Genomic DNA, 27,880 nt, shown 5'->3' with positions numbered 1-27,880 from the left:
TTTTGTCGGTAGAAATAGTAATTCTCTAATTTCTGATATTTTCCGCAGAACTAATTTATTAATATACTAATGTACTAAAGCATTTACGTAATATATTTGAATTTTGCTCACTTCACATTTAACTGCATTTATATGCAACGAGACACTCTGTACATTTCCTCTCTCACCGGGAGATGGCGCTATTGTGAAGCCACCGTTCTTGATCTGTGTGTGTGAATGTTTAGTGACCATGATTGTATATTCAATTGCGAGGAAAAAGTGCTATTAGGATGTAATCCGGTTAGTATTAAAGACATGGCAAACCCATTTAAAGGCAAGCCACTAAGGTTACCAAGAAATAGCCTAACGCTGCGGTACGTAGGGAAGGAGTTTTTTAATGGATGACAATGAATGAAAGTTGCTTTTGGTTTATTCAGCGTAGTGTACCTGCTACCCTCCATCGTATCTCCAATAATAAGACCATCTTTGGAAGTAGTACGTCTTGGCAAAAGTAGCAAAGTCACATTAATCATTAAAATCATAATAAAATGTTACTGGATAACCTTAAACAGAAGATTTAAGTAATTTTCCGAGTCAAATGACTGAAAACATACTCTATGTTGCTGTCTGTGAGACAAATTTAGTCCTACTTGAAGATGAGGGTTTACTATATTTTATTCAATCTGTAAAAAGAGTGAAGTTTTCCTTAAAGAATCTTTAGATGTGCTTTTGCAAAGAGTTGTCATGTTGTTATATTAATGATTATATATATCAGTGCTTTATATTAGAAAGAAATGAATAACACAGTCACAATATTTTAAAACATTTTTAATGTTCACAATTCATTATTTTTTATTCTAAGAAAATACTAAGAATTAAATGGAAACATTTAGACTTACACTTATATGTGAAGCATGTATCATATAATGGCATTTTAGTGATACTGGATGAAAATTAATCAGTCATGTTTATTTTGTCATAAACATTAGGAAATTAAGGCATAAAACCTCCAAGAGGTTTCAAAGAAAAAAGAAGAATATGAGAGAGCTGAGATTTACCTGAAGACAAACTGTATGAGCACCTTAAAAATAAAATCATCTCTCAAGAACAAAATACTGATGTTCCATAGCAGATCTCAGGGAGGAAGAACACTGTGCAAAACGTTTCAGGATTAATGCTTAAAAAGATGTTTGTCCAAGTTGTACAAACCTTAATTGACATCTAGCAGTCTTACAGAGGGAATACCTTCCAGTTTGGGTGAGATTCTTGTGCATGTTTCACTACATATGAAAGCATTTAACCTGCAATTTATGTGTTGCTACTCTCACATTTACATGTGAATTACTTGCACAGATTCATTGTCATCACAGTATCATATTCATAGTTCCTCAAATGTGGCAACTTCCCAACAGTCTTTTTCTACTTTTTAGTTGCATCACTTTTGTAGTGTTTTTGGGCCTCAATGATCTCTGAAACGACAGAGGGGTCATCAAGCGTGGAGACGTCTCCCAGACTGCTAGTGTCGTGCATGGCGACCTTTCGCAAGATTCTCCTCATGATTTTTCCAGAGCGTGTTTTAGGAAGACGCTTCACAACCTTAAAGAAGAGAGCAGAGATGCTTTCACAGCTGACAAAACAAATAAATCATCAAACCATTCATGCAGACAGTGATGATTTAGACAACATATTTTGGTTGATTCTGATATAAATGTTCTTGAATACATAAATATAGATCAACAGTTAACACCGTACAATAAGGTTCATTCAAAAATGTTAATGATTTTACCAGGAAATGATCAGGGACGGCATATTTAGCTATTTTAGTAGCCACTAGACGTCTCAGTTCTTCCACAACAGCCTGCTGGTTCTCAGTAGCAGATTCTTTTAAAACTACAAATGCAAATGGAACTGGTGAAAGAGAAAGACAGGAAGAGAAAGTGAGAGAAATGTAAACAGGCAAGGTCAAATCTGATTTACTTTAAGCACTGAATATTTTGTGACAGTTAACTATGTCTCTATTATTTTGTTGTTTTTGCAATGACCAAAGTTGTTGTAAAGCACACAATGAATTGAGTCAAAAGGTCTCTGCTTGTCGGGAGGGGGAGGACTGGCGTTCCAGATGGCTCATTAATGAAAATAGGTGGGATCATCGGGGGCCTCACCTTCTCCTTTGATCTCATGAGGAATTCCGATCACTGCAGTCTCAGGAACGTCTGGATGTTCATCCTGATGCCAGAGAAACACACAAAACATCCAAAACTTTGATTCTGCTCAACCATTCAAAAGTTTGGGGTTGGGGTATTTAAAATGTTTTTGAAAGAAGTATTTTATGCTCACCAAAATTACATTTATTTAAAGGTGCCATCGAATTAAAAATTGAATTTATCTTGGCATAGTTGAATAACAAGAGTTCAGTACATGGAAATGACATACAGTGAGTCTCAAACTCCATTGTTTCCTCCTTCTTATGTAAATCTCATTTGTTTAAAAGACCTCCGAAGAACAGGCGAATCTCAACATAACACCGACTGTTACGTAACAGTCGGGATCATTAATATGTACGCCCCCAATATTTGCATATACCAGCCCATGATCAAGGCATTAGACAAGGGCAGCCAGTATTAACGTCTGGTTCTGTGCACAGCTGAATCAACAGACTAGGTAAGCAAGCGAGGACAATAGCGAAAAATGGCAGATGGAGCAATAATAACTGACATGATTCATGATAACATGATATTTTTAGTGATATTTGTAAATTGTCTTTCTAAATGTTTCGTTAGCATGTTGCTAATGTACTGATAAATGTGGTTAAAGTTACCATCATTTATTACTGTATTCATGGAGACAAGACTGTCGTTATTTTCTCCAGGGGCGGGGAGCACGAGAATTAAAGGGTCAGCAGCCTGAATCGGCACATTTATAATGATGCCCCAAAATAGGCAGTTAAAAAATTAATTAAAAAAAAAATCTATGGGGTATTTTGAGGTGAAACTTCACAGACACATTCATGGGACACCTTAGACTTATATTACATCTTTTGAAACACGTTCTTCACCTTTAATCAAAACCAATATTGTGAAATATTATATTAAAAGAATGGTTTTATAATCGAATATATTTTAAAATGTAATTTATTCCTGTGATGGCAAAGCTCCATTTTCATGAGCCATTACTTCAGTCTTCAGTGTCACATGATCCTTCAAAAATCATTAGATTATACGATTTGGTGCTCAAGAAACAATTCTTTCTATTATTATTATTATTATATATATTGAAAACCCTTATGCTGCTTAATATCTTTATGGAAACAGTGATACATTTTTTCAGGATTCTTTGATGAATAGAAAGTTAAAAAAGTTTAAATAGAAAGTAAAAAAAAAAAAAAAATAGAAAGTTTTTAAAATATTTTGCATTAGGCCCTATTAATTTAACCAGTTATTGTAGTGGTGTTTATGTACTGATTTATGCTTGTGATAAATAACCGTCGGGTCTCACCAGTGCATCTTCTATCTCAGCGGTGCCCAGCCGATGCCCACTGATATTGATGACGTCATCCATTCGTCCTGTGATCTGGTAGTAACCGTCTTTGGTGCGGTGCGCCCCATCACCCGTAAAATAATGACCTATGGCATGGCATCAGTTATTTCTCTGATCACTATCGTTTTGATTTTTTATGGAGTAAAAACGTAATTGGAATTATTGTGAGCACAATCCACAACAATAGCAAGAACATTTGAAAATCCAAAAAGATTATTTTGACATTTTTCCAGCCAGGACTTGCTAACATTCCTGTCATAATCTCACTTTGAAATCAAGGTCAGAAAGAACATTTGAATAAGTATCCAAACTTTTCTTTTTCATAACTTTTATAACAAGAAGGAGCTTCAAGAGCCCCAAGGGTCTCACTCACCTTGGTATGGTTTAAAATATGCATCCACGAATCTCTGGTGGTCTCCAAATATGGTTCTGGCCATTCCAGGCCATGGCTGGCTGATGCACAGAGCTCCACTGACATCATTTCCTGATATGATCTGTCCCTGTTGAAGAACCAAAAGGTTGGTTATTATTATTTCAAACATGTTCATTGGGAGGTCCTGTCTCTCAGTTGATCTTCATGGGAGGGGGTAACAATCTCTGTGAATAACCCCAGAGTGTAACAAAAGAGTGCCTCAGAGGAAGTTGGACCTGCTCCAGCTCGCATTATTGCTGTTTTTCTTTCTTTCCAGCTGCAGAAGAGAATTTGACATCCATCAAGGTCTGTAACACAAAGCTTTCCTTAATAAGAGTGGGGGAAGCTGAGTGCATTGGATCCAGGAAGAGCCAGGCAATATTACCCTTGTATAGTTCTGAATAGGTCAGTCTGCTAACAATTATCTAGAATAACTACTCTAGAAAACACACAAAAACACTGGGCTTGCCAGAAAGTAAAGAGCTAATAAGAAGATTATGAATATATCTTACATTTGGAGCTTTAGATCTCACAATTATGACTTTTTATTTGACAAACAATATATATTTTTTTTAAATTTCAGATTCTGTATCTTACTATTGGGGCTTTATATCAAACAATTATTACTTTATTTCAGATTACGACTTTCAAAATTGTTATTTATTTCTTATAAATGCGGTTTTATATCTATGACTTCTTATTTCACAATTGTAATTTTTTTTTAGATTATGACTATATCTTACAATTGGGGCTTTATATCACACAATTATTACTTCATAATTATTACTTCATATTTCATAATTGTAACTTTTTTCAGATTATGACCATTTCAAAATTGCGATTTATTTCTTATAAATGCAGTTTTATATCTATGACTTCTTATTTCACAATTGTAATTTTTTTTTAGATTATGACTATATCTTACAATTGGGGCTTTATATCACACAATTATGTTTTTTTTAATTTCACAATTATCACAATCTCAACTTTATTTTTAGCTATATACACCTTATACTCATAATGTCTTTTTTATTGTGACTTACAATTACATTTTCTTTTTTTTCCTTTGAGGTTGACATGCTTTTATAGCATTGTGTCGTTGAAGAATTGAACCTGCTATAAATGCACCCTATGTTCCTAAACAACAAGTGAACAAGCAGTGAGTCAGGACATAAATAAACAAGCATAGATCACCTTCTCCCCAAACAGTGCTGGCTGGATGCCAAAAAATGGTCTCATAGCCATGGCAGGCCGGATCTCTGCTCCCGGTTCAGCTGGGAGAGGGGCGATACACACACCGCCAGTTTCTGAAGAGAGAGAGAGAGAGCCTGGTGAACTATTTATTTCTGAATAACGTCACGCATGGTAAATCATTTGATCAGTGCTGCCAGACTGAAGATCAAGCGCTTGATAATATACAGACGAGAACAGATGCAGCGATTTCATTTTACCTGTCTGCCACCATGTGTCCACCAGAGGGCATCGTCCATCCCCGACCACATTATGGAACCATTCCCACGCCTCGTGATTAATAGGCTCTCCAACTGCCAACAGATCACACATTCACATGGTTATTTACATTTCATTGCCCAAAAATGCTGCACTTAAAAACATGCTCCCTATGTTGATATGATTGAGTGACTTTGCAATTCAAGGAAATCTTAGCCCTGTTTTTTCAAGTGAAACTGACAGGCACTAAAGGGGCTAACAAAACCCAGACCGGCTGCGCATACAATCTAGTGTCCTTGATGTTTGGCACAAAGTCAGTTTTTCCAATGTTGAACTCAAAGGCTGTGTGACTAGACTCATTAAAAATAATGCAGAGTTAGCAGGCTAAACTTTAACTGTGGCTGAATGCACTCCCACAAGGAGCTGACTATACCAGCGTAGTGGAAGTACAATATCTGGCCTCAAAAGAGTATCCCAGATATTGTACTTCTTTGGTTAAATTTCTGAAAATGGTGACCTTTGACCTAGAGAGCTGATGAGTTCCTCATCCCCATTGTGCTGGTGCAATGCACTTATTCCTCTTACTACAGGAGCAATCCACCTGAAGTAACCCGGGGTTAAGTCATAATACGCTGCTAAAAAGTGTGTTAAATGATCAATAACACTGACTTTCACACTGCTGAAATGAAACGAAAGTGAAACAGTTAAGTCTCAAGATGTATTTACAAAATTTTCAAAGCGATACGGTTTAAAAAAATATTTATTTTTCTAATTATTTAATTAAAAGTAATTAGAATCATTTTCATTGAAATTTGAAATTGAATTTGTTTGAATGTGAAAATTAAGAATTAATACAATTCACATTGAAACAATGTTTTTTTTCTCTCTAATGCTCACCAAGGCTGCATTCATTTGATCAAAATAGTTATATTGTGAAATATTTTTACATTATAATATAAACCGTTTTCTTTTTTTATATTTTATAAAATGTTATTTATTCCAGTGATGGCAAGGCTGAATTTTCAGCATCATTTCTCCAGTCTTTAGTGTCACATGATCCTTCAGAAATCATTCTAATATGCTGATTTGCTGCTCAAGAAATATTTCTTATTATTTTTCAGGATTGTTTTAATGAATAGAAAGTTCAAAAGAACAGCATTTATTTAAAATAGTTTTTTTTGCAACATAATAAATATATTTACTATCACTTTTTTTATCAATTTAATACATTATTGCTGAAAAATCTTACTGACCCATTTTAATGGTAGTGTACTGTTCCAAACAAATATTATATATTATAGCTCCAATAAAAAAAAATATATCTCACCAGATGCAAGGGTCTTCAGTGATGACCTGTCATAATTCTTCACCCAGTTTTCTTCATATTTCAGGAGTAATCTGATGGCAGTTGGAGCTCCATAAAACTGGTTTATTCGTAACCTCTGAACTGTCTCCCAGTAACGACCTAAAACAGTAACAAAACACAGATAATGAAGTGTCTGATTTACAACCAGACAGCATTTCAAAAAACAAATATGAACATCAATAGTAATGATGACTAATTAAAACCCGACATTACACAAACACATTACCAAATTGATACCAGCACAGAAACAGAGGTTTTGAAAAGCAGGTTTTTTTAGAAGTACATCAAAGGAAATGTTTCCCGTAGAGGTCACATTGTAAAGAGCACACTGCTTTACGGCCACTTATGAAGGCTCATTTCCATTAAAATACACTCATAAAGGCAGATAAGACACATTATACAGGTTAATGTGTCACAAGATTTTATCTGAGAACAGAACAAAAAGAAGTTCCTTCATTGTGAAGGGCTGGGAGGGACAGTAACACTATCTGACATGATCTAGAGGGGTCACCACCTCTATCAGGATGGGAACAGGAACAAGACTGACACAATTACTAAACTTAAAGGCCCGCTGAAATGTCTTGGAATGCGCAGCATAATTCAATGTGTTGACGTAATTTCAACTGAAACAGGAAGACAGGGCGATATATCGAACAGCCCTGCCCCTTTTTAAAAATAGCCAATAGCGTTTCGTTTATATCACAGCTCGGCTAGAGCCGTTAAACTCAGTAAAACCTCTGTTTCCTTATAATATCTAACCGTTTATCCTCATAATCTCCTCTTTATCACTTTAAAATACAGCATTCTGTGAGAATTTAAATGGGTCTGATACCTTTTGTGGTTTAAGCGTGTCCCTGGGCCATAGCAGACTGTGCTCGCGCTGCGTTATACGCAAAAACGGACTTCATTCGCGTCAACGGAAAGCATATTTACACTGTCCGAATCGTTCCCTATCCCCTATATAGTGCACTATGTGCACTTTACCATGTAGAAACTAGTAAATGTGTGAACAAATGACCGATTTCAGCCGCAGCTTCAGTTTTTGTTGATAGTGTAGGAGGGGGTAGGGCTTCAGATTCTAGAGAGCATTTGATTGGACAGGAGATTTGATGAGAAGCTGAAGTGCGATGTGATGTCATGAAAATCCGTGATCCATTTTAGCGGAAGTGAAAGACTAAGTTTTGAATGCTTATATCTCCTAAATGCGAATTTTGTCATTGTTTTGGAACACACCAGCTTATTCATAACATTAAGGCTAACATTTTCATACTTAAAGCTAAAAAACGTAAATTTTGATTTCATTTTCTCCTGATATTTCACCTGGATTGGGGTACACGGGTGTACTCTCAAACAGAACAGAAGTGGCTCCGTTACACAGAGGTCCGTACACCACATAACTGTGACCCGTTATCCACCCGATGTCAGCAACACAGCCAAACACATCTCCAGGTGTGTAGTCAAACACATACTGCAACAACAGACAGGTATAGAGATACACAAATGGACAAAAATGACATAATCTATCATCTATCAGATATTCAGAAAATTAACTGCTGAATGTATATTCATTGTGCATGCTATTGTAAATGTGGTTATAATATAAAACATTAGATGACACACATTAACTACAATGGAGTGTAAGGAAATAATTGTTAGTATATATTTCATTATTATAATACAACATATTACATTTATTACACATACTTATTACACATACAGTGGTATTTTTACCATCATTATTCTGTTCAGATATACAACAAAGAGCCAAAAGATGTTGTTGGTCCTCCACATGATATATATATATATATATATATATATATATATATATATATATATATATATATATATATATATATATATATAGGCAGCATGTGGAGGATCACCAACATCTTTTGGCTCTTTGATGTATATCTGAAAGTATATATATATATATATATATATATATATATATATATATATATACAGGGCCGCATTAAGACTACAAGGGGCCCCTGGGCTTTACCTCTTGAGGGGGCCCTTCATCCCCCAGCACTATTACCTACATTCAGGGGTTAAATTGGGCCGGGGCCGTCCGGGGGCTGAGCCCTGGCACATAGGCTTACGAGGGCTCGGCATACGCTTGTCCGGGACTGCGGGACAAGTGGAGTTTTTGAAGTGAAAGAGAATTTTACTTGCCTGACCAGATAAGTAGCTTGATTAAAATGTCAATAACAACCAAAACGCGAGAATGATTAATCTAGCTTAGTGGATGTACTGGCGGTGATATTGCGCTGTTGAGGATCATGTAACCTCTTGAGGAGAATTCAAAACAAATGAGCTCTGTTCACACAAAGAAACTCAGTTATCATGTTGCAATAAAAATTCAATGGGGTTTAGCTTGCTATTTACGACATATGATAAAGTTAAGCATCACACGACCGAAAGTGCTGAATTCCTGAATATCACCTCGATTGAAATTGACACTAATTTCATACAACAATTCAATAAACAAGTAGTTAATATCAATCACTTACGTTTTAGATGCAATATGCCTGTTTTTTGTTCTGTTGTAGCAGCGAAAATAGTTCCAAACAAAGCAGAAGCAGCGCATCTCAAGCAGCTGCGCTCAGCCGTTTTGAATGATTCAGCCTTTTGAACAAATCGGTTGGGTGAAGATTCAATCGCCCATTCATAAACAACTGCTTCATTCTTGATTCAGAGTGAATCGTTTGAATAAATGACTCAGTGGCTCACTCATTAAGACGGTCACTTGTCGCCATCTACTGGCGGTTTAATTTCATGTTTAAAAGTATAAATTTCCCACCAACATTTCTTATTTGTTTATTCAAAAATATTTAAAGAATCTCATAACATTATTGAACGCAGTTGTACTTTTTCAGTGTAAATTATTTAATTTGGTAACAGCCCTAGTGTCTTACTATTTTAATTTATCAAATGTAAGAATATGAAATAAAAGATAAAAAGATTTGCATAGTAATACAATTTTTTATTTTTTTTCCAGACAAGCTACTTTTTTACTCTGACAAGTAAATTACCAATTTAGTTGTCCAAAGGACAAGCACGAACCCAGGCTTAATGTCGAGCACTGTATTTTGTATTTATATTCTGTTCTTTAATGGTAGCATCACTTATATTTAATACTGACACAAAGGAGAAGGCACAGGCCTACAGAAATATTTTATTGTCATCAGATGTAGCTTTCACACTACCAGCATCTATAGAATGATTTTGATCAGCATTTTATTGTTCATAGCAGAGGGCTCTCTCAACTTGTTATATTTTACAGTTTGTCAAATGATACGATTTTGAAGTCTTTGCATACACATGCACCACTCGAAAGCCTGAAACCACAGAGCCCCCCACATAACAAATCCCAATTTAACCCCTCCCTACATTCACTCAATCTTCTTAATCACAAAGTGCAAGTTATCAGCCTTTTATTTTGCATGAATAAATGCCATTACCAAAACATCCAAATCTATTGGTCTGTTATAAAATATAAATATCACTGCATGAACTACATATTGGCACATAGTCTGAACTATTTGTACAGGCTACTCATTTCGAAGGCTGCATCCTCCAGAGGTCGCATTTGAAGGCTGTATACGTCATTGAGGCCGGCTCATTTAAGAAAAACAACCGTTGGATTGCAAAGTAAGAAAGAAAATACAGCATTTTGCACCTCATGAGGAATAACCATCAATTTTATTATGGTTACTTTTCTTAAATAAGACATCCTTAATGATGTATGCAGCCCTTCAAATGCGAGCTCTGGAGGACGCAGCCTCTGAAACGAGATGCAGATTCGAACAGTAACAAAGGCGCCAGTTTTACCATTTCAATTCCAGTGTGAGTCCTTGTCTTTTGGAAGTGCATGCAAAGTGGATTTGCTTTTGCACCGTAAAGATGTCATGTCAACATGTCAACAACACAAACCAAACTCTTCCAGTCTCAGCTTTTTGAAGTCTCAGTCTTCCAGTCTCAGTGTTTGAAGGCGGGCCAAAATAGATGTTGTTCACGAGCAACCGGCTGCCATTACACAAATTTTTACATTGTTATGTAGGTTTGTAACAGGAAGTGAGACTGGAATTGCTCATTTCGGCAGTTCAGAATCAATTAATTCTTTAAGGCAAAAATTAGGCTACTTTTTTTATCCTGTACTTTGATCTTTAAAACAATGTGACAAAAACACACGCAAGTTCTACCCAAATGTTTAATGTCATGATTGTTACCATCTATTTGCATTAGTTTATATCCAGCTGGTTGCTTTTATTGATTCGTTATGCAGCAAAGTTGCATAATTAAAACTAGTGTCATGAGAAAGCAAACTGTATCGTCATGCAGCAGACATATCTAAACAAATCAGAAATGCATTTGATTTCAGTTCTCTGCAGGGTTCAGTGAGTGAAGGGGCGCACATCGGTCGAGAAGCGTAGCGACGCACCACGTCTTTAAAATTCGAACACATTGTTTTCTTTGGGGCTGTTCACACAGAACGCGCTTTTCTGCGTTACTTTTTCTTTGTTTTTCTATGTAATCATGCGCTAGAAGGACGTGCAGAACCCGCTGCGCTCGCGTCTTGATGCATGACATGGCGATCTAAAGCCATGAATCAGTTCAGCTTAAAAAAGTTTTAAAAAGCGTCTCGAGACCTTGCGGTTTCCCCCATTCCACTGCTCGCGTCTCGCGTTTTTCAAAGCAAAAACGCGTTGTGTACGCACACAGGCAGCGCCACTGGGTCTGTCCGCGTTGTCCAGATACTGATAGCCTACTTAGTTGCTTGCTGACGCAGCGCGTCGTATGAACTTCACGCGCAGAACAGCACATGTATTCATATCAAAGCGATGTTAAAGCGACAGTCATCACATTAGAAAATGCGGTTATATTTTTTCCGGCATCACCGGGGCCCTCCCTCACCCGGGGCCCTGGGCTTAAGCCCAGGTAAGCCCGTGCATTAATGCGGCCCAGCATATATATATATATATATATATATATATATATATATATATATATATATATATATATATTAAACTTTGCTCAGTGTTATGCTCTTTAGCCAGTGTGACAGCATCAGTGCAATCAGAGAAGCATAGAGACATACCTGGTGTGTGAGGGAAGCGTAGAGCAGGTAACCAGCCTGTGTGTGCACGATGCCCTTGGGTTTACCTGTACTGCCTGAGGTATAAAGCATGAACAACATCTCCTCGCTGTCCATGGGCTCTGGAGCACAGACTGAAGACTGTCCTGCCATCACCTGACACAGAAAGAAAAAGTACACTCATTTTATTTACATTATTAGACCATTTGACAAAATTTACTGCACTATATTAATTTTGGAATCTTGACAAAATACATATCGCTGGAAAGGTCTGAGATCCAATGTTTGATGAATGTTGTATATTTAGTGAATATTTGGTGAATGTTGTATGATAGAAGTGATATTCTGAAAGAAATGAATACATTTCTAACAGGAGAACACATCAAACCAGGGTGTCTATTTTTGGTATAGCACTGTGGCGATCAGGGCGGGCGAGAGCCGTGAGGGAACGGCGCGAGGCCGGTGACGCAAGTGATAACAAGCATCACCTGTGAGGCGCACCGGCCTTGAGTCTCTCACGGAGGAGCTCCGGGAGCATAAAAGGAGGAGCGACGACCGTGGAAGACGAGAGAGGACCAGGCCTGGACTTTATGTTATGGTTTTGTTGTTTGTGTGGCCGGCAGACGTCCGCGAGGGTCTGCCGGCATTACTTTCGTTTTGTTATTTTTTTTATTTGGGAATTAAACTTTGTTTGAACGTTCGCCGGTTCTCGCCTCCTTCTTCCTATATTTACGAACTGTGTTACAAGCACCTAAACGAAAAATCTCATAGAAACCTCAATTTTTGTGATATCAACATTAAATTTGGAACAACTTGGTGAGACATATAGCTTTGATTTTATAGCAATTTTAGTGTCCATGTAGTTGCATTGTAATTATCATGTATTAATTGGTAGCTGAATCTGTATGCTGTTTTAACATTGCATTTAAAATAAAATCATAACATGTTAAACCTGTATAAATCCTTATAAAGCTCAACAGAAGGAGGAGGTGTGAAGTTCTTCATTATCAAGGTGTGCTGTGACAATAGGATTTCTTTGATATGGAAGTTACACACAGTAGGAAGGACAACTTTCCACACCTTCACATGCAGCTGTGACTGTAGAGCTTCAGGAAGTTTCTCTGGTGTTCTTCAGAACTGAATTAATAATCACTCAAATGCAAGATCAATTTTAACAATCACCTGGATATTTAATATGCGTTTTTATGCAGGCATAAAAGTGTCAACTTTCAGTTATGTGCTTCGTTGTTATTGCCTTTTATCTGTTGTGTAATAAAATAATAATCTGGGTAAAGTCTAAATAGATTTTCCGCTTGTTTTGCCACCATTAACGTTGAAGACTAATGCGTTTCCTGCAAATAATGAGATTACATGAGATATTCACCCTGCAACCAAAACATTATTCTTAAAACGTAACTCTAAAGCCAATTTAAACTGCATGTGGAGAGTTTACAGAGACCCAGATCAGCCTTTCTTGTGTAATTCAGTATTTCCATGAACTGTGACCAATTCAAGACAAGGAAAATTTGTGTCCTTGCACAGAGTGGGTGAACATCACTATAGAGGCAGGCAGACAGACATATCTAGAAAGACAAAACAAGACAGACAGACAGACATGCCCCAACTACTCAAATGAAGTAGAAACAGAACTATATTCCTAGTCTTCTGTCCTAATTAGGTACACATTCCTTCCTCACTTCACAAACCTTTAGAAAGTTGTGCAAAGCCCAGTGCCTTATAGATAGCAGAAAGTGACATAGAAAGTGACACAGATATTAAATAATTGGAAATCGATATATAAATGAATTTGATTTTGGCAAATGTAAACCATTTTAATATCTTTCTTGTTGCAGTCATGTTACTTTTATTTTATTTATGGCTGAAGAAAGTATCTTTCAACAGCACATTTGTTTTGTTTGGCACATTTGTAAAAACAGCAGACAAGGCTCAAAACAAGTAAAGATTCATTTTTCTTGACTGATTGAGTCCATGGTTAAGATTTGACTTGGTTTGCCAACATTTTTACTCTGCCCAAAACAACATTTTTTTTTATTGTTATTATTAATTTAAATGTATATTTTTATATTTATCTTTTTAAATTTCTAGTTTTAAGTGTGTGTGTGTGTTTTTTGTAAATCTAATAATATTTATTTTTTAATGTTTAATATCATGTGTTGTATTTATTGTTGTTTAAAAAATTTAGATTTATTTTAATATATTTTCCACACATGTAAATGTATATATTTAGTTTTTTTAAGTTAAGGTATAATACTGGCCCAATTTTTTCAGTCAACTCAACTGTGGACCATCCTTATTGTTTAGCTCTGGCAAATGTAAAAAAAAAAAAATGCAACAACAATTATGAAAATAATCACAAAATGTTTCTAATTTGGCTTTCTAAAAAAATAAAATAATAATAATAATAATAATATCTGCAACAGGTCATTGTTGTGTGATTTACCTCATCTAATGGAATGTCTAGTTTTCCCATTGGCACGCTATTGTTAGTTCTCTTGGCCACAAACACATGCCGGACACACGGACAGCTCTTCACTGCTCTGTCCACCGTGGACTTCAAATCGAAGAGACGGCCGCCCCTAACGCCTTGGTTGCATGTGATGACAAACTTGCACTGGGCTGTGTGTATTGGAGAGAAAAGAAAAAATGAAACAGACATCGGAACAGGGACTATTTTGACTGTGTACAATTGCTGATACAGCAACTGAGCTGATGTGCTTGTTACCACTAACTGGGAGCTAAATTTAGATATGATGGCACTGCATGTGTAAACAACATACCTCATTTTAGGTCATATTTAAGAAAGCAATTTATAAGTTTGCAATATTTTAAGAAATTTGTCTAAACTGCAGTGCCTTTGTTGGATTTTATGTTCATATTGCATTAAATAAGATCAGAAAGAAACATCTGCTCAGTGTCTGTTTTATGAAATAAGATAAAGACAGGACAACAAACGCCCTTTGAAACTTATCTCTGTCCAGACCATCTGTCCAGACCATCACGTACAAATACATATCCCAAGATGCTCTACGTAGGGTTTACATTTTTACAATGCTCTAACGTAGCATGTATAAAACATTCAAAACATGGAACACAACAGATTTTTCAGTTGAGCTCAGTATTCCCTGAAAAGCAGGCAGGGCTTTTACTAGAATAACTAGGAGGGAACATTAATCCAAGTTATGTTCAATTTCAATAGTCAACAAGAAACTAAAATTGACTGTTTACTTTTTTAAAAAACATGATCTTGGTCTTATTGTGCACAATTCATCAGTGAATGCAAGGAAAAAAATTCTTTGTAATCTTTCACCAAAATATAATAACTCGCTCTGCCTCTGAAGCAACGTGACTGACATCACAAAGCCAATTTTCAATTTATTTTATAATTCTATAGACCTACACTGCCATTCAAAGTTTGGGGCCGGCAAGATTTTTTTTTAAATGTTTTAAAAAGAAGTCTCTTTTGCTCACCAAGGCTGCATTCACTTGATCAAAAATTATTACAATTTCAAAGAACCATTTTCTATTTTAATATATTTTAAAATGTAATTTATTCCTGTGATGGCAAAGCTGAATTTTCAGCAACCATTATTCCAGTTTCAAATGATCCTTTATATGTTGAATAAATGCCGTTTCATGCTTTCTTTATAGGTGCAGTAAGAAATTTCTGAGAAACATTGTTGAACACTATTGATATTTGAAATCAACCCAGACACATCCCTCCCTTCATTACTCTGCTCCCGAAATGCACAAAAAAATCACGAGAAATAAAATGAAGATGACGGACGAATGGAAGAACAAACAAATGAGCATACAGTACACAAGAGTAAAAACAAGCAAGAGTTCATTGTTAGTTGCCAGCAGCACACCAGCTACAGACAAACAATGACAATCAAAATTCTCCTGTTAGCTAACATTACAACAACAGCATATAATAAGCCAAATATACAAGATCACTTTTAATAGTGACACATGGTACACAGAGAGAATATAAGCAGTATAACTGACCTTAAGTTGAAATAACATGTTTTGTATTTGTGCAAATGATGATAAAATTATAGTGTGGGGTATAAAAATACCCCACATTATTGTACTCACCATCCTGAATTCTGCCAGCCAGAGCCTCTGAGCTGAACCCTGCAAACACCACAGTGTGTACGGCACCGATACGGGCACAGGCCAACATGGCTGCTACTGCCATGGGAGACACAGGCATGTAGATGGCCACCCGCTCTCCCCTCTGGACTCCATGACTTTTCAGCGTATTGGCAAGGCGACAGGTCATCTCCAGAAGCTCCCTGAGATTTGATATAAACATACAGCTGAGTAACAGGAAATCATGCGGGTGGGAATGTATTTAAGTAAATCTGTGATGGTTCAATTTCAAGTGGTTCAAGTGCTGAACGGAAGTAGAAACTTAGTAGTCACATCATGGTCATTATTATGCACATTTGATATCAAACGGGCATTTATGGGTGTGGTTTCATGATCTATTTATACTGTACTATAATAAAATACTGGCAAGCTTTTGTTGGCCTGCTGAACATATTATTATGCCAGATTGCCTTTGAGGGAACTTAATCTTTATTCAACAGATCATAAATGAGAAACAGACACGTGTGCGCCTAAGCAGAGAACTGTACAGTAAAACCTGTGTACTGTACATACGTCAGGCCTCAAGCATTTCTTGAGCTCATCCATATGGTTGTGAGATCAGATACAAAAACACTTTCATTTTCATACTAATGCATATCAATGTCTTCTAACTTCCTGTTTACCCACGGAAGCAGGAAAGTGACGTGCGCTGTGCTAACCGTGTCATCATTTACACACATGACCTATTGTGCAATCTGACTGCTGCTTCACAAAACACCCTGAAATGATTCTTATCTGACCTAGAACAAGAGATACTGCAAAACTAATCTACAGATCTCTGTAATAAAAGATGAGAAATAGTTAAATTTCAAGGTTCAGTGAGCAGGCAGGATCACAGGAAACTGCCTGCTGACCATCGTGTTTTGGTAACAGGGAATACAGTAGATTCTGTAAATATTTAGCCTACTGTTAACAGCAGTGATCTGAACCACAGCCAAGAACATTCAACCTTTATTTCAGGCACTAGAGAGCGGGTGAACTGACATTCCATCACAGAACCCTCAAAACATGCCTTTGTTCCCTATCAGAAAAGAACATGTGAAGGAATTCCCCCCAAACTTTTCAGTAGTGTGCTCTCATACCACATTAATATGAATAAATAAATAAATAATATTAACAATACAATGTATAACTACTGGCATATAGTAACTAAAAGCAAAGCAACCAGCATGTTATGAATAAGCACAAAGTAACTGCTAGTTACTACTTGAATATATACTATCCTAACAATATAAAAAAAACAAGTAACAGCAACATAAAAGTGTATACTGGTTAGTTAAAAAAAGCACATGTTAAAACTTCTTGCTGCAACCCCTGTGGGTAGAAAATGTAAAACTGTGGGTGGGTTTGAGGTTGAGGTTGGGGGTGGGTGATGATAAGGCCACATGTGAATTTCACAGGAGCTTCATGTACCTGTATGTGATCCTTTCCTCTGTGCCAGGTTCATCTTTCTCCCAAATTAAGGCCACTCTGTTTGGGTCCTTTGCCACGTGTACATCCAAACAATTCTCTGTCAATCATTGTAAGAGGAAATTATTACTGTGTACTGTTGACAAGAAAGTTGTTCTTTGTGCAATTATAAAGCATGGGAAAATGTAAGTATTCCCATCTCAGTTAAGATAAAATACACTCATAACTTCTGATTGACATAAATGAAGTTTCAGTCATACTGGGAAGTGGAGTAAAGAAAAGGTGCAACACTCACCCGAGACATTAAGTTGCCCTCCAAGAAACCAGTTGATTTTCCCGCTGGAGAGATCACAGTCCGTCACTTGATCGAAAGGTTTGGTCCATGCCAGCCTCTCCTTGGCAATGGATCCCCAAAAAGTTTCTGGGTCTTTGACTGACAGTTCATATAAATCTGCGTAGGTCTTTCCAGCGAGATGCGAGCAGAGGTCCGGTTGAGCCGCGCTGATGCTGCTGGTGGACTGAGACATCGCATGACACCGTGAGATGAACACAACACTTCTGCGCAAACATTTCTTGTTCCTAAAGACAATGTTTCCCCTGGCCAAAGAATTCAGCAAACTTGTGCCCACACGTCCAGCCATTATTCCGCCCAATTTGTGCTGGAGTGAAGTTTGCTCAAGTTTCCACAGCCCGTGACTGCTTGTTCCTCCGAAGAGAGGGAGGAGGAAACTTGTTGACAAAGAGCTGGTCTGAAGAATATCTCACTTCAAACCGCCCCCTAAATCAGCTTCACAATGAACCAAAACACGCCATGAATCACTAGTGCTGTGCCTTTTACCATCATTACAACACTGCAATTTCCTTTAATGATTGGGAGTTTTGAATGTTACACAATATTGGGTTGTACGGTCGTAAAAATATTTCGTTTAGCCTACAGAATCTGAAATTGAATAGTTTAAAAGCAGCCACTTATTTGCATAATACTACATAAAACGTCTTTAAGTGACATAGTAAAGGGTTATATTAATAATGACGTCCAATTCAGTTTCACTTTTCGGTTAACGATATATGCGACACGTTATACTCAAGTACCCCCAAAGTCTTGCTGCCCCCTAGTGGAGTATTTACAGAGGGGCAGTTCAGACAGACAGGTTGGATGGATGGAGAGATAGTCTGGTTCTCGCTTTTCCTACAGATAGAACACAGTCCATGAATTGGAAATTGGTGTGTCTTCTTTCTCTTTCTCTGTGTGTGTGGCACCATTTACTTGAGTTACCCCACACACCTTCAGAGAGTTTCTGTCCTTTTGAGCCTCTCAGCAAGCATAATGTGGTGCCCTGGGGTGGTGTATAAAGAGAGAGACCCTCTCTATGCGCTTAAATAATTGTGGAATTTATGGGTTTTCATTTTTCATATGTAAATAACTATACTACTGTAAACATGTTGTGGGCGCAGGCTATTTTGTTTACATTTGTTAATAACATAACGTTACCTTTTTTTGAACGAGTTAAGCACAGCATTAAGTACTTATCCATTATCCGTTGTACACTAAAACCAGAACAACGACCTTACAGTCGAAGGATATTTGTGATTAATTATAACGTTACAACTTTCCGTAATCTGCATTAAAATGGTCTGACCAGAATGAATTAAGGCACTCATGGGGTTAAAGCAAAGCCGCGTCCCTGGTTGAAGTACCAAGATATTACGTAGTAGTTAGATTAGCCAATCAGGATCAAGAGACGTGAGAGATCTCGGAAGCATAGGGCGGGGCTTTACGGCAGCGTTTAGCGGGCACGAGAGATTTTTTCTGTTGTTTATGTGAGTAACCGAAACGTTTATGCAAATATTATAGTGCGGGAGTTGTTGCGAAACTTGTTATAAGATAATGTAGTGGGCTAGAATGTGTAAAAAAAACATTTTATCAGTTTAAAGTGGTGAATGACTGTGCAAATAAATCTTGATAACGTTACACTTTACATCCTATTTGAACTATTGAAAATGATTTTAATTGTAACCGACCGCAAACTACTCTTATTTCGGAGTTCTTTAATATATAGTCGATGATTTTGTATAATTCATTGTGTTATAGAGATAAAGTAGTTCATAAAACGCATTTCTTTTATTAGTTTTGTGGCGAATGACATCTTTTTATATTAATAATCCCTAAATTTGTCCACCCAGGATTATATGAAACGCTTTATGTCATATCCTCTCTCATATCCATACAGTTTAAGATTATTTTTTAAAACAATTTAATTCACTTATACTGCTTTTTTTTAAAAAAATCATGATGTTTGCTGGAAAAAAAATTCCAGTGTAGTGACAACCGTCCCATATTGCAGGCTTGTTGACTTACCAATCACAGTGTATCTTCCTAACCTGTAGGTTCAATTTTCATGACACCAAAATGGGAGCTGGTATCTCTACCTCGATGGGAGATGATGACCTACTGGATTCTCTCCTTTGCCTCTCATCTCTATTCTTTCTACCAGCTGCACAGGTTTTCTAAAGGTGAGCTGCCTTTCTGTCCCAGAACAAAACACAAACCTCCAGGTTACAAGAGAGGATCTCAGATCTTAGTAACACAAGGATTAATGTTCATTGGTACAATTTTAATTAACAAGTGAACACAGATTCAAATCCCAAACTATATATATCATCCAAGAAAAGTTGCAGCTAAACAAGATGCATATTACATGACCATTAGACAACCACCACTCCACGACTTTGTCAGACATAAAAAAAATGAATTATTACATGAGTATCATATGCCTGTTGAATTTATTTAGATGACTTTATCAAGAATTAATATAAAATACATTTTTGATGCATTTTTAGTGCACACGTGGACTTTATTTTATGTTGTGTCAGTTTGAAAAGAGCTACTGTGGTGTGTGTGCGTGCGTGCGTGTGGAGAAGTGCTCGATCCTGTCGTGTTAACTGCTGACTCTAAGGGCTCTGAAAAGGTTGTGCTGTCATTTTGAGGGACGATGGGATCTCAGGTCAGCAAAAGGCACCCGTTTTATCTCTTTCAACCAAAACATGTCAGTCAAAAAAGTGCAAAAATAAAGCTTTAAAATAGGGCCTCTCCTCATGCTCAGCAAACCACTGCATAAATAATAACAATAGGTAAATCTCATGATACATTTAAAGATAAGTGTTTTAGCCATCAGAAAACAGCATTTTAAAGCATACCATCTAGATGACTTTAGGTTCAGTTCCATATAGTCTTCATAGTAGTAATAGTAATCATTTTGAATAAGGCTGAACTGAATATTTGAGAAAACATTCACTTTATAAATTTGTGAATTAGAAATTAAAGGAAATTTGTTAGTCAGGGTTAAGTATTATTCACAGGCTTTACATCTCAAATATTGCATTTTGTGTCTTATTGCTTGGCCAGGTCTAATTTCTTCATCTTAAAGACCCTTTAGGCACTATTAATCATATTGTTTTTGATGTGGGTTTTTTTATAGAAAATATAACTCCAGGTCAGTGTCACTTAAGATCTGTATCAGGAAACATGCCCTTGAGACATCTTTCTGCAGTCTTTGTCTCAACACAGTGCAACCACCAGATGGCACTGTGGTCTCACTTCTGTTTTCATGTACACTTTCTTTTCTGAAAAAAAAAAAGTGTGTTTATGACAGTGTGGATAGATCCTTGCCTGCCAGTGCACCCTGCAGGAAAACCGTCTGTCGAGGTGACGAGAGGTCCATCCTGAAAAACTGGATGAAGAAAGAAATGTAGGGAGAGAGGGATGGACAGAGAGGGGCGGGGTGGAGAAAACAATACCAAACTGACACTGCATTGCAGGGGAGAAAGACGAGAGTTAATGCATGTGTGCAGAGAATATTCAAGAGATCTTAGCCTTCATCGAAACTTATCCATGGAGCTCTTCATTTCCATTAAATGAAAGTGGATTCTGCTTTTAAAGTTTACTTTCATTGTAACAGTGAAAGTTCTGCTAAACTTTCAGAAAAAATTAAAACCATACAGGTTTAGAATGACATGAGGGCAAGTAAATGCGAGGATGTTAATTTTTGGGTGAAAAATCTTATTGATACAGAGAAGTTGTGCATTAAAAAAAACTTTTCTAGACCTGGAAAAGTCAAGTTAAAGGATTAGTTCACATTCAAATTAAAATTTCCTGATAATTTACTCACCCCCATGTCATCCAAGATGTTCATTTCTTTCTTTCTTCAGTCGAAAAGAAATTAAGGTTTTTGATTGAAAACATTCCAGGATTTTTCTCCTTATAGTGGACTTCAATGGCCTCCAGACGGTTGAAGGTCAAAATGACAGTTTCAGTGCAGCTTCAAAGGACTTTAAATGATACCAGACGAGTAATAAGGGTCTTATCTAGAGAAACCATCAGTCATTTTCTAAAAGAAATGAAAAATTATATACGTTTTAACATAAATGCTCATCTTGAATTAGCTCTCTTCTTCTTCTCTATTAGAATTCCGACAGTGTAGACACTGCTAAGTGTATTACTGCCCTCCACAGGTCAAAGTTTGAACTAAACTGTCATATACAATATGCTAATGCAAGTATATAACAATTAGTTCAAACTTTGACCTGTGGAGGGCAGTAATATACTTAGCAGTGTCTACACTGCCGGAATTCTAATAAAGAAGAAGAAGAGAGCTTGTTCAAGATGAGCATTTATGTTAAAACGTATATAATTTTAAACATTTTTTAGAAAATGACTGATGGTTTCTCTAGATAAGACCCTTATTTGGGGTCCAGTGAAGTCCACTATAAGGAGAAAAATCCTGGAATGTTTTCATCAAAAACCTTAATTTCTTTTCGACTGAAGAAAGAAGGACGTGGACATCTTGGATGACATGGGGGTGAGTAAATGATCAGGAAACTTTAATTTGAAAGTGAACTAATCGTTTAATAAAAGTTAATAACTGATTTTAAAAATGAATATAAATTGTTCTAGTTATACCAAGCTAAACTATTTAATGGAGTAGAAATTGCAAGTAAAGTTTGTATTCCTTCAAAATAATGTGTGAGAAATGTGTTTTCCTGTGCTTGATTGACAGAGCATGAGGTCAGTCTGGACAGAGAGGTGCAGCTGGAGAGAGGATTCTTTATTTGGGGATTCAAGAAGGTGAGAGAACACATGGTAATTATATTAGTGACTTTAATCAGGATGGCACATTTGGCTGATGCACCCCACCAAGGTCAATTTCCTGTTTCCTGCTCAATCATCAAGTTCCTTTTATACAGATGTACAAAACACCCACTCTCACTCTCTTTTTAAATCTGTGTGTTTTAGGACCCGACTGATTTTGAATGGAGTTTTTGGAATGAGTGGGCGTGGCGGTCTCTTCTGTGGTCTCTGATTGGCCATGCTGTGGTGTCCAGACTGGCAGCCTATTATCTGCCTCAGGTAATTTGAATCCATAGAAGATAAACTTAAGCAAGTAATCAAATGTCTGCTTGCTTCATCATCTTTCCTTGTGCACTTGTGTTACAGTTCCGACTGGCAGTCTTTGCAGTGTATGGCTTGTTTTCTGCTGGATGGCTTCTCGGCCTGTGGGGCGTGACTTTATTGATGCTGCATCTAAGCATCTCATTGGTGGTTGCTCAGCTACGTAGCCCCGCCCTATCATGGTTTTGCTCTCTCCTGCTGCTCTCCACACTCAATGTCAGTGCCCTCCAGGATTTACAGGTGTGTGATGTCTGTGCGCCTGTAATTGCTGTTATCATTAAATGTAAAACACCAAAGTTTCTGCTCCTTTGAGGAGAAGCTGCATAAAAGTGTCCAATTTAAAGGGTTGTTCACCCAAAAATGAAAGTCTGTCCTCATTTATTCAATTTCATGTTGTTCCACGTCCATATGGCTTTCTTTTTTCCCCTCTTGGAACACAAAAGGAGAAATGTGAATGATGTTCCGAATGATGTTCTGGTTGCTTTTTCAATGCAATTACCATGAATGATAGCTAGATCTGTCAAGCTTCAAAAAGGATGCAAAACCACCATAAAAGTATCATAAATGTATTATAAAAATGTCAAATCATAAAATTGTTTACCATATTCATGAGGAAAGTAGCAAAAAAGTTGTTCTTTTCAAGTCAAATATTTTCAGTTGGTTGATTCCAGTGTTATTTTAGTATTTTTTTTTACATCATTATAGTATTTATTAATATTTTGAATTAGTTTAAGTTTTAGTAGTTTTTTTGAATGTGTTTTTGTTATTTATATTATTTTCTCTTTTAAATATTTCTAATTAGATTTTTTTTTTTTTTTTCAGGTTTAGTTTTTTTTTAGTATTTCTTAAACTTAAACATATTTCAGTAAGCAACATTTAATTTCATTGAATTTTTTCATTTAGGTTTTTCATCTAATATTTATATTTTATTTAATTTCAGCTTTATTTCAAATAACGAAAATAATTTTAATAGTTTTCATTTTAGTTAACAATAACAACACTGAAAACCAATCTGAATAGTTCATGCACAAGTCGAATGATCTATTCAACTCACTTCTTAAAGAGCACCTATTATGCCCCTTTTCACAAGATGTAATGTAAGTTTCTGGTGTCCCCAGAATGTGTCTGTGAAATTTCAGCTCAAAATACCCCACATATCATTTATTATAGCTTGTCAAATTTGCCCCTATTTGGGTGTGAGCAAAAACATGACATTTTTGTGTTTGTCCCTTTAAATGCAAATGAGCTGCTGCTCCCGGCCCCCTTTCCAGAAGAGGGCGGAGCTTTAACAGCTTGCACTTCAATAGCTAAACAACAAAGCCGGAGAATCTCACGCAGCCAAAATGACGATTATCAGTAACAGTGTTCAGCCTTACATTGTTCAAACTGGAGTCGGACACTAATGGAGAGACTCAGGAAGAAGTTGCAACTTTTAGGAAGCAACTGGACGTTTCTGAATGGTTAGTGGATAAATTTATGTAGTTGTTGTGGAGTTGATTCAACTCATCAACTAGCATGTGTTGTCATGTTAATCTTTGTGCAAATCCAGCGTTGAATTGACCCTCGTTTGTGGAGTAGTCCGTATGACTACTACAACAACTCTTCCACTTCTCTAAAGCAGCCCAACATGGCCTCACCCCCTTTGTTGCATGTTTCCAGGGGCAGGGTTTATGTAAATTTTGGTGTTTGTGATGTCACCTAACCCAGAAGAAGCTCGCTGTAGTCCCTACCAGCCATTTGTTGTAGTCCTTAAAAAGCAATTTCTTCAAAAGAAAATATCTCCCTTTGCATTGAACTTTGAGTGTCAGATGCAGATGTTATTTATGCTCAAACAGCAACATTACACACTAACTAAAGTTAAAAAAGTGAAATCATAATCAAGGACCCCTTTAAGTTAAAAGCTCCCTGGAGGTGAAGATTATCAGTGAATAACTTCAATTTTGGTCAGAAATCTATCACAGACGACTTGGAATATAGAGCAGTCATATGGAGCATTTTTATGGTGCTTTTATGTCCGAACATTGAAAAAGTCCCCATTCATTGTAATTGCATGGAAAGGTGTGACCAGCACAGTCTTCAAAATTTCTCCTTTTGTGTTCCCTGAATTAAATGATGACAGAATTATTCATTTTGGTTGAACTACCTGTATCCCTTTGAAGCTTTCTGTATTGATGAGGTGGATGTGCGATGGACAGAGTAAGGGATTTGTCCGGTTCAGGATCAGGTCCTGCAGAGTCTGCTGTATCCTGGGCTCTCAGAGCACATCTGCAGAGCTCCGCAGAGAGAATGGAGATGAGACTGAAACAAGTCCGCATTAAATGTCACCATTCTCTTCACACAAACACAGCGATGTATGCACTTTCAAACAGTCTTTCAAGCAAACGTTCAAAGTCAAACATTTACATGCACAGCAGTGCTTGTGTATTTTCCTTTTTCCTCACACAATAGATGTTACAGCAAAAAGAGTCAGCTGGCTTCCAGAAGGTCCTGTTTTTGTTTTTCTTTATCTGCTTCGTCACTTGACACAGTGAATGATTGTTTTTCTTTATCTGCTTAGTCACTTGACACAGTGAATGATTGATTGACAGCTGTCATTAGATAACTGACTGAATGGGAAAGCAACGAGATCAACAAGCTCGCACAGATAGAGGGGAGAAAAGAGATGGAGGGAATATTGATCTGAGTGACGAACGAGTTCCCTACTTTCCTTGAGTTTCTCCTTGATTAACTGTGACACGAGCTTCCAATCTTAATTAAACCTTCAACTAATTATTATTTATTATTCAGCAGCAGCCATTAACACACCCAGCCGAAGAACAAACAACTGTAATTTAATCTGTTGTGATCTTCATTCTCTTTTAATGATCTTTTTTGTTCAGTATATCTCTGTTTACCTCAGTTACTTATGAGCTGTGAAAACCCCTCAGGAAGACAGCAATACCCATGCAGCTACCGCAGAGACTGCCATAATGACATACAAAGAAAAACAGCATCAGCCAGTGACTAATTCCAGAACGCCGCCCTGTCATTTACTGTAATTTAGAGGTGGTTATAGCTTTATTTTTGAGTGGCGATAATGAGTTTTTGAAAGTGGCTGCTGCTGTGTTTGTTGGCTGGATGCCAGCTGTCATCTTCTGAGCATGCCCAGTAGATCATATTAGTTTAGTTTCGCCACCGAGCATCAGTGGATGCTGGCCTGAGGTGGAGTAATCTAGAAAGATGGAGCTGTGGTTTACAGTGGTTTTTCATCACTTACAAAGAATCCTGCTTAAAGGATAATCCACCCAAGAGTGAAAATTCTATATTACAGCGACTGAGTATTGTGGTAAACTGATAGTCTGCCCAAAAATGATAATTCTGTCATCATTTACTCACCCTCATGTCTTTCCAAACTGAATTGACTTGCTTTCTTCTGTGGAACACAAAAAAAGATATTTTGAAGAATGTTGGTTATTAGCTTTGGTTTACTGGACAAACAATACAACTGGGAACCAAAACTGTTTAGTTACCAGCCTTCTTCAAAATATCTTCTTTTTTTTTTCTTTTTTTTTTCGCAGAAAAAAAGTCTTACAGGTTTAGAAGACATGAGGGTGAGTAAATGATGACACCACTTTCATTTTTGGGTGATCTGTGTACTACTGTAATATTGTTATGGAGCTGTATTTGGACTCTTTATGACATACAAAGAACATTTTGGACACATTTGGACAATTAAGTAGCGCTTAAAAGTGTCTGAATGACATTGCATTGAATACAACATATATCCATTTAATTTAAATCTTTGAAGTCAGTTATATTAGATCAACCATAGGTGTAGTTCATCACATTAACTGTATGTGTTCCTCTAACAGTGGATAACCAGAAAGAGTAGCTTTTTTGTCTTTATTTTGACAAATATATCTATTGTTTTATAATTTCAAACCTAACAAACTGTGTGCCTGTGCTATATTTCTTCAAAATAATAAATGTAAAAGTGAAGTGTGTCCTTTCTGTCTCACCAGTGGAGCTAAACAGAATTGGAGAAATAATAACTGCTTTCAAACATGCAGAAGCCCACAGAGACCATAAAATAAGTTTTGATTCTGAATAAACTAGATTTTATTTTTTTCTTATTTTTGGGGCTTTGGCAGAGTTAGTAGAGGGTGACTGGAAGTTACTGGACAAATGGGATCTTTCTTTTTTCAGTGAGCCTGTGTTTTCTGTCTACCATTTTATTTTTCTATGAATTTTGTATATTGTGGTCCTTCTTCACCAGTTCTGACAAGACCGTGTCATCCTTGGGTAGTATAAATTCAATCCGGACATGCTACATCCTCTGTCATGTGTTTGGCTTTGTCATGTGACCTACGGCGTCAGTTGTGTCATTTCACTGTCATTCAGAACTCCTTGGCTTAGTGGAATAGTAAAGTATCCATTGAATTTGCAATTCAGAATCTCTCTGGGTACTTTTTGCCTACTTTTTATGAATACTATGAATTTTGACATACTACTTATTTCACTTGCTATGTAGTAGGGAAGGCATATTCAGATACAGGGATCGTCTTCCTGCTGCCACCACAGAGCTATTTGCATCCAAGTTTACTAATAATACTCTTATTTCGGGGCCTGTTCACTGTCTTGTGTTGCAAATTTCATTTATTGTCCTGTAGCCACTGATTTTTAGCTTCTTGATGTTTAGTTTGGTTAATTCAAAATGTTTTTTCCCCCCTTTGTTTTAAATCTGTCTCTAGCGTGGCTGGTGTACTTCTGAGGACCAGTATTACCTCTTGCTCTTCAGTACTGCTGTTTGCAGTTTGCGCTGCATTAGCTTTAGTCTGGAGATGTGCTGGCACCCCCTGCAGGCTGGAGGACCAAACCACTACTCCTTTCTGCAGGTTAAAGGACTAAAGACTTTAATTTTTCAGTTCTACAAGCTCACTGCTTACTGCTTCTATCATCCTCTGTTCTACAACGGACCCATCATGACCTACAGAGACTTTAGCGAACAGGTAGAAGAAAATGAGATTC

At 36.9% G+C, this 27,880-nt stretch overlaps 2 protein-coding genes across 7 annotated transcripts in view; one reads left to right on the top strand and one right to left on the bottom strand.

The window, feature by feature from the left end:
- Positions 1-792: 792 nt before the first annotated feature.
- On the bottom strand, positions 793-18,182 carry acss1 (acyl-CoA synthetase short chain family member 1). Its single transcript, XM_067368473.1, has 14 exons — positions 17,720-18,182; positions 17,428-17,524; positions 15,958-16,157; positions 14,303-14,478; positions 11,845-11,997; positions 8,064-8,211; positions 6,705-6,842; positions 5,380-5,472; positions 5,123-5,235; positions 3,890-4,016; positions 3,475-3,602; positions 2,142-2,205; positions 1,766-1,887; positions 793-1,575 (listed from the first exon to the last, which is right to left on the bottom strand). The coding sequence occupies exons 1-14, from the start codon at positions 18,063-18,065 to the stop codon at positions 1,399-1,401; spliced, it is 2,082 nt and encodes a 693-aa protein (XP_067224574.1). The 5' UTR covers positions 18,066-18,182; the 3' UTR covers positions 793-1,398.
- Positions 18,183-19,179: 997 nt separating this feature from the next.
- The window catches only part of hhat (hedgehog acyltransferase), a 46,191-nt gene continuing 37,490 nt past the window's right edge, over positions 19,180-27,880 (top strand). For 4 of the 6 annotated variants that reach the window (XR_010892569.1, XM_067368478.1, XM_067368474.1 and 1 more), the window contains exons 1-7: positions 19,180-19,245; positions 19,813-19,938; positions 22,482-22,549; positions 22,718-22,831; positions 22,919-23,113; positions 26,431-26,463; positions 27,604-27,861. Coding sequence is in view for 5 of the 6 variants with exons in the window: in XM_067368478.1 (XP_067224579.1) it covers positions 19,824-19,938; positions 22,482-22,549; positions 22,718-22,831; positions 22,919-23,113; positions 26,431-26,463; positions 27,604-27,861 (783 nt within the window). In the remaining variant the exon portion in view is untranslated. Of the gene's footprint in view, positions 19,246-19,792; positions 19,939-22,481; positions 22,550-22,717; positions 22,832-22,918; positions 23,114-26,430; positions 26,464-27,603; positions 27,862-27,880 lie in introns of all 6 variants that reach the window. The other 2 variants (XM_067368476.1, XM_067368477.1) reach the window with 2 other exon arrangements.

Source organism: Chanodichthys erythropterus, chromosome 18 (genome assembly GCF_024489055.1).
Source record: "Chanodichthys erythropterus isolate Z2021 chromosome 18, ASM2448905v1, whole genome shotgun sequence".
NCBI lineage: Eukaryota > Metazoa > Chordata > Actinopteri > Cypriniformes > Xenocyprididae > Chanodichthys > Chanodichthys erythropterus.
This window is presented reverse-complemented; position numbering and strand designations above follow the sequence as displayed.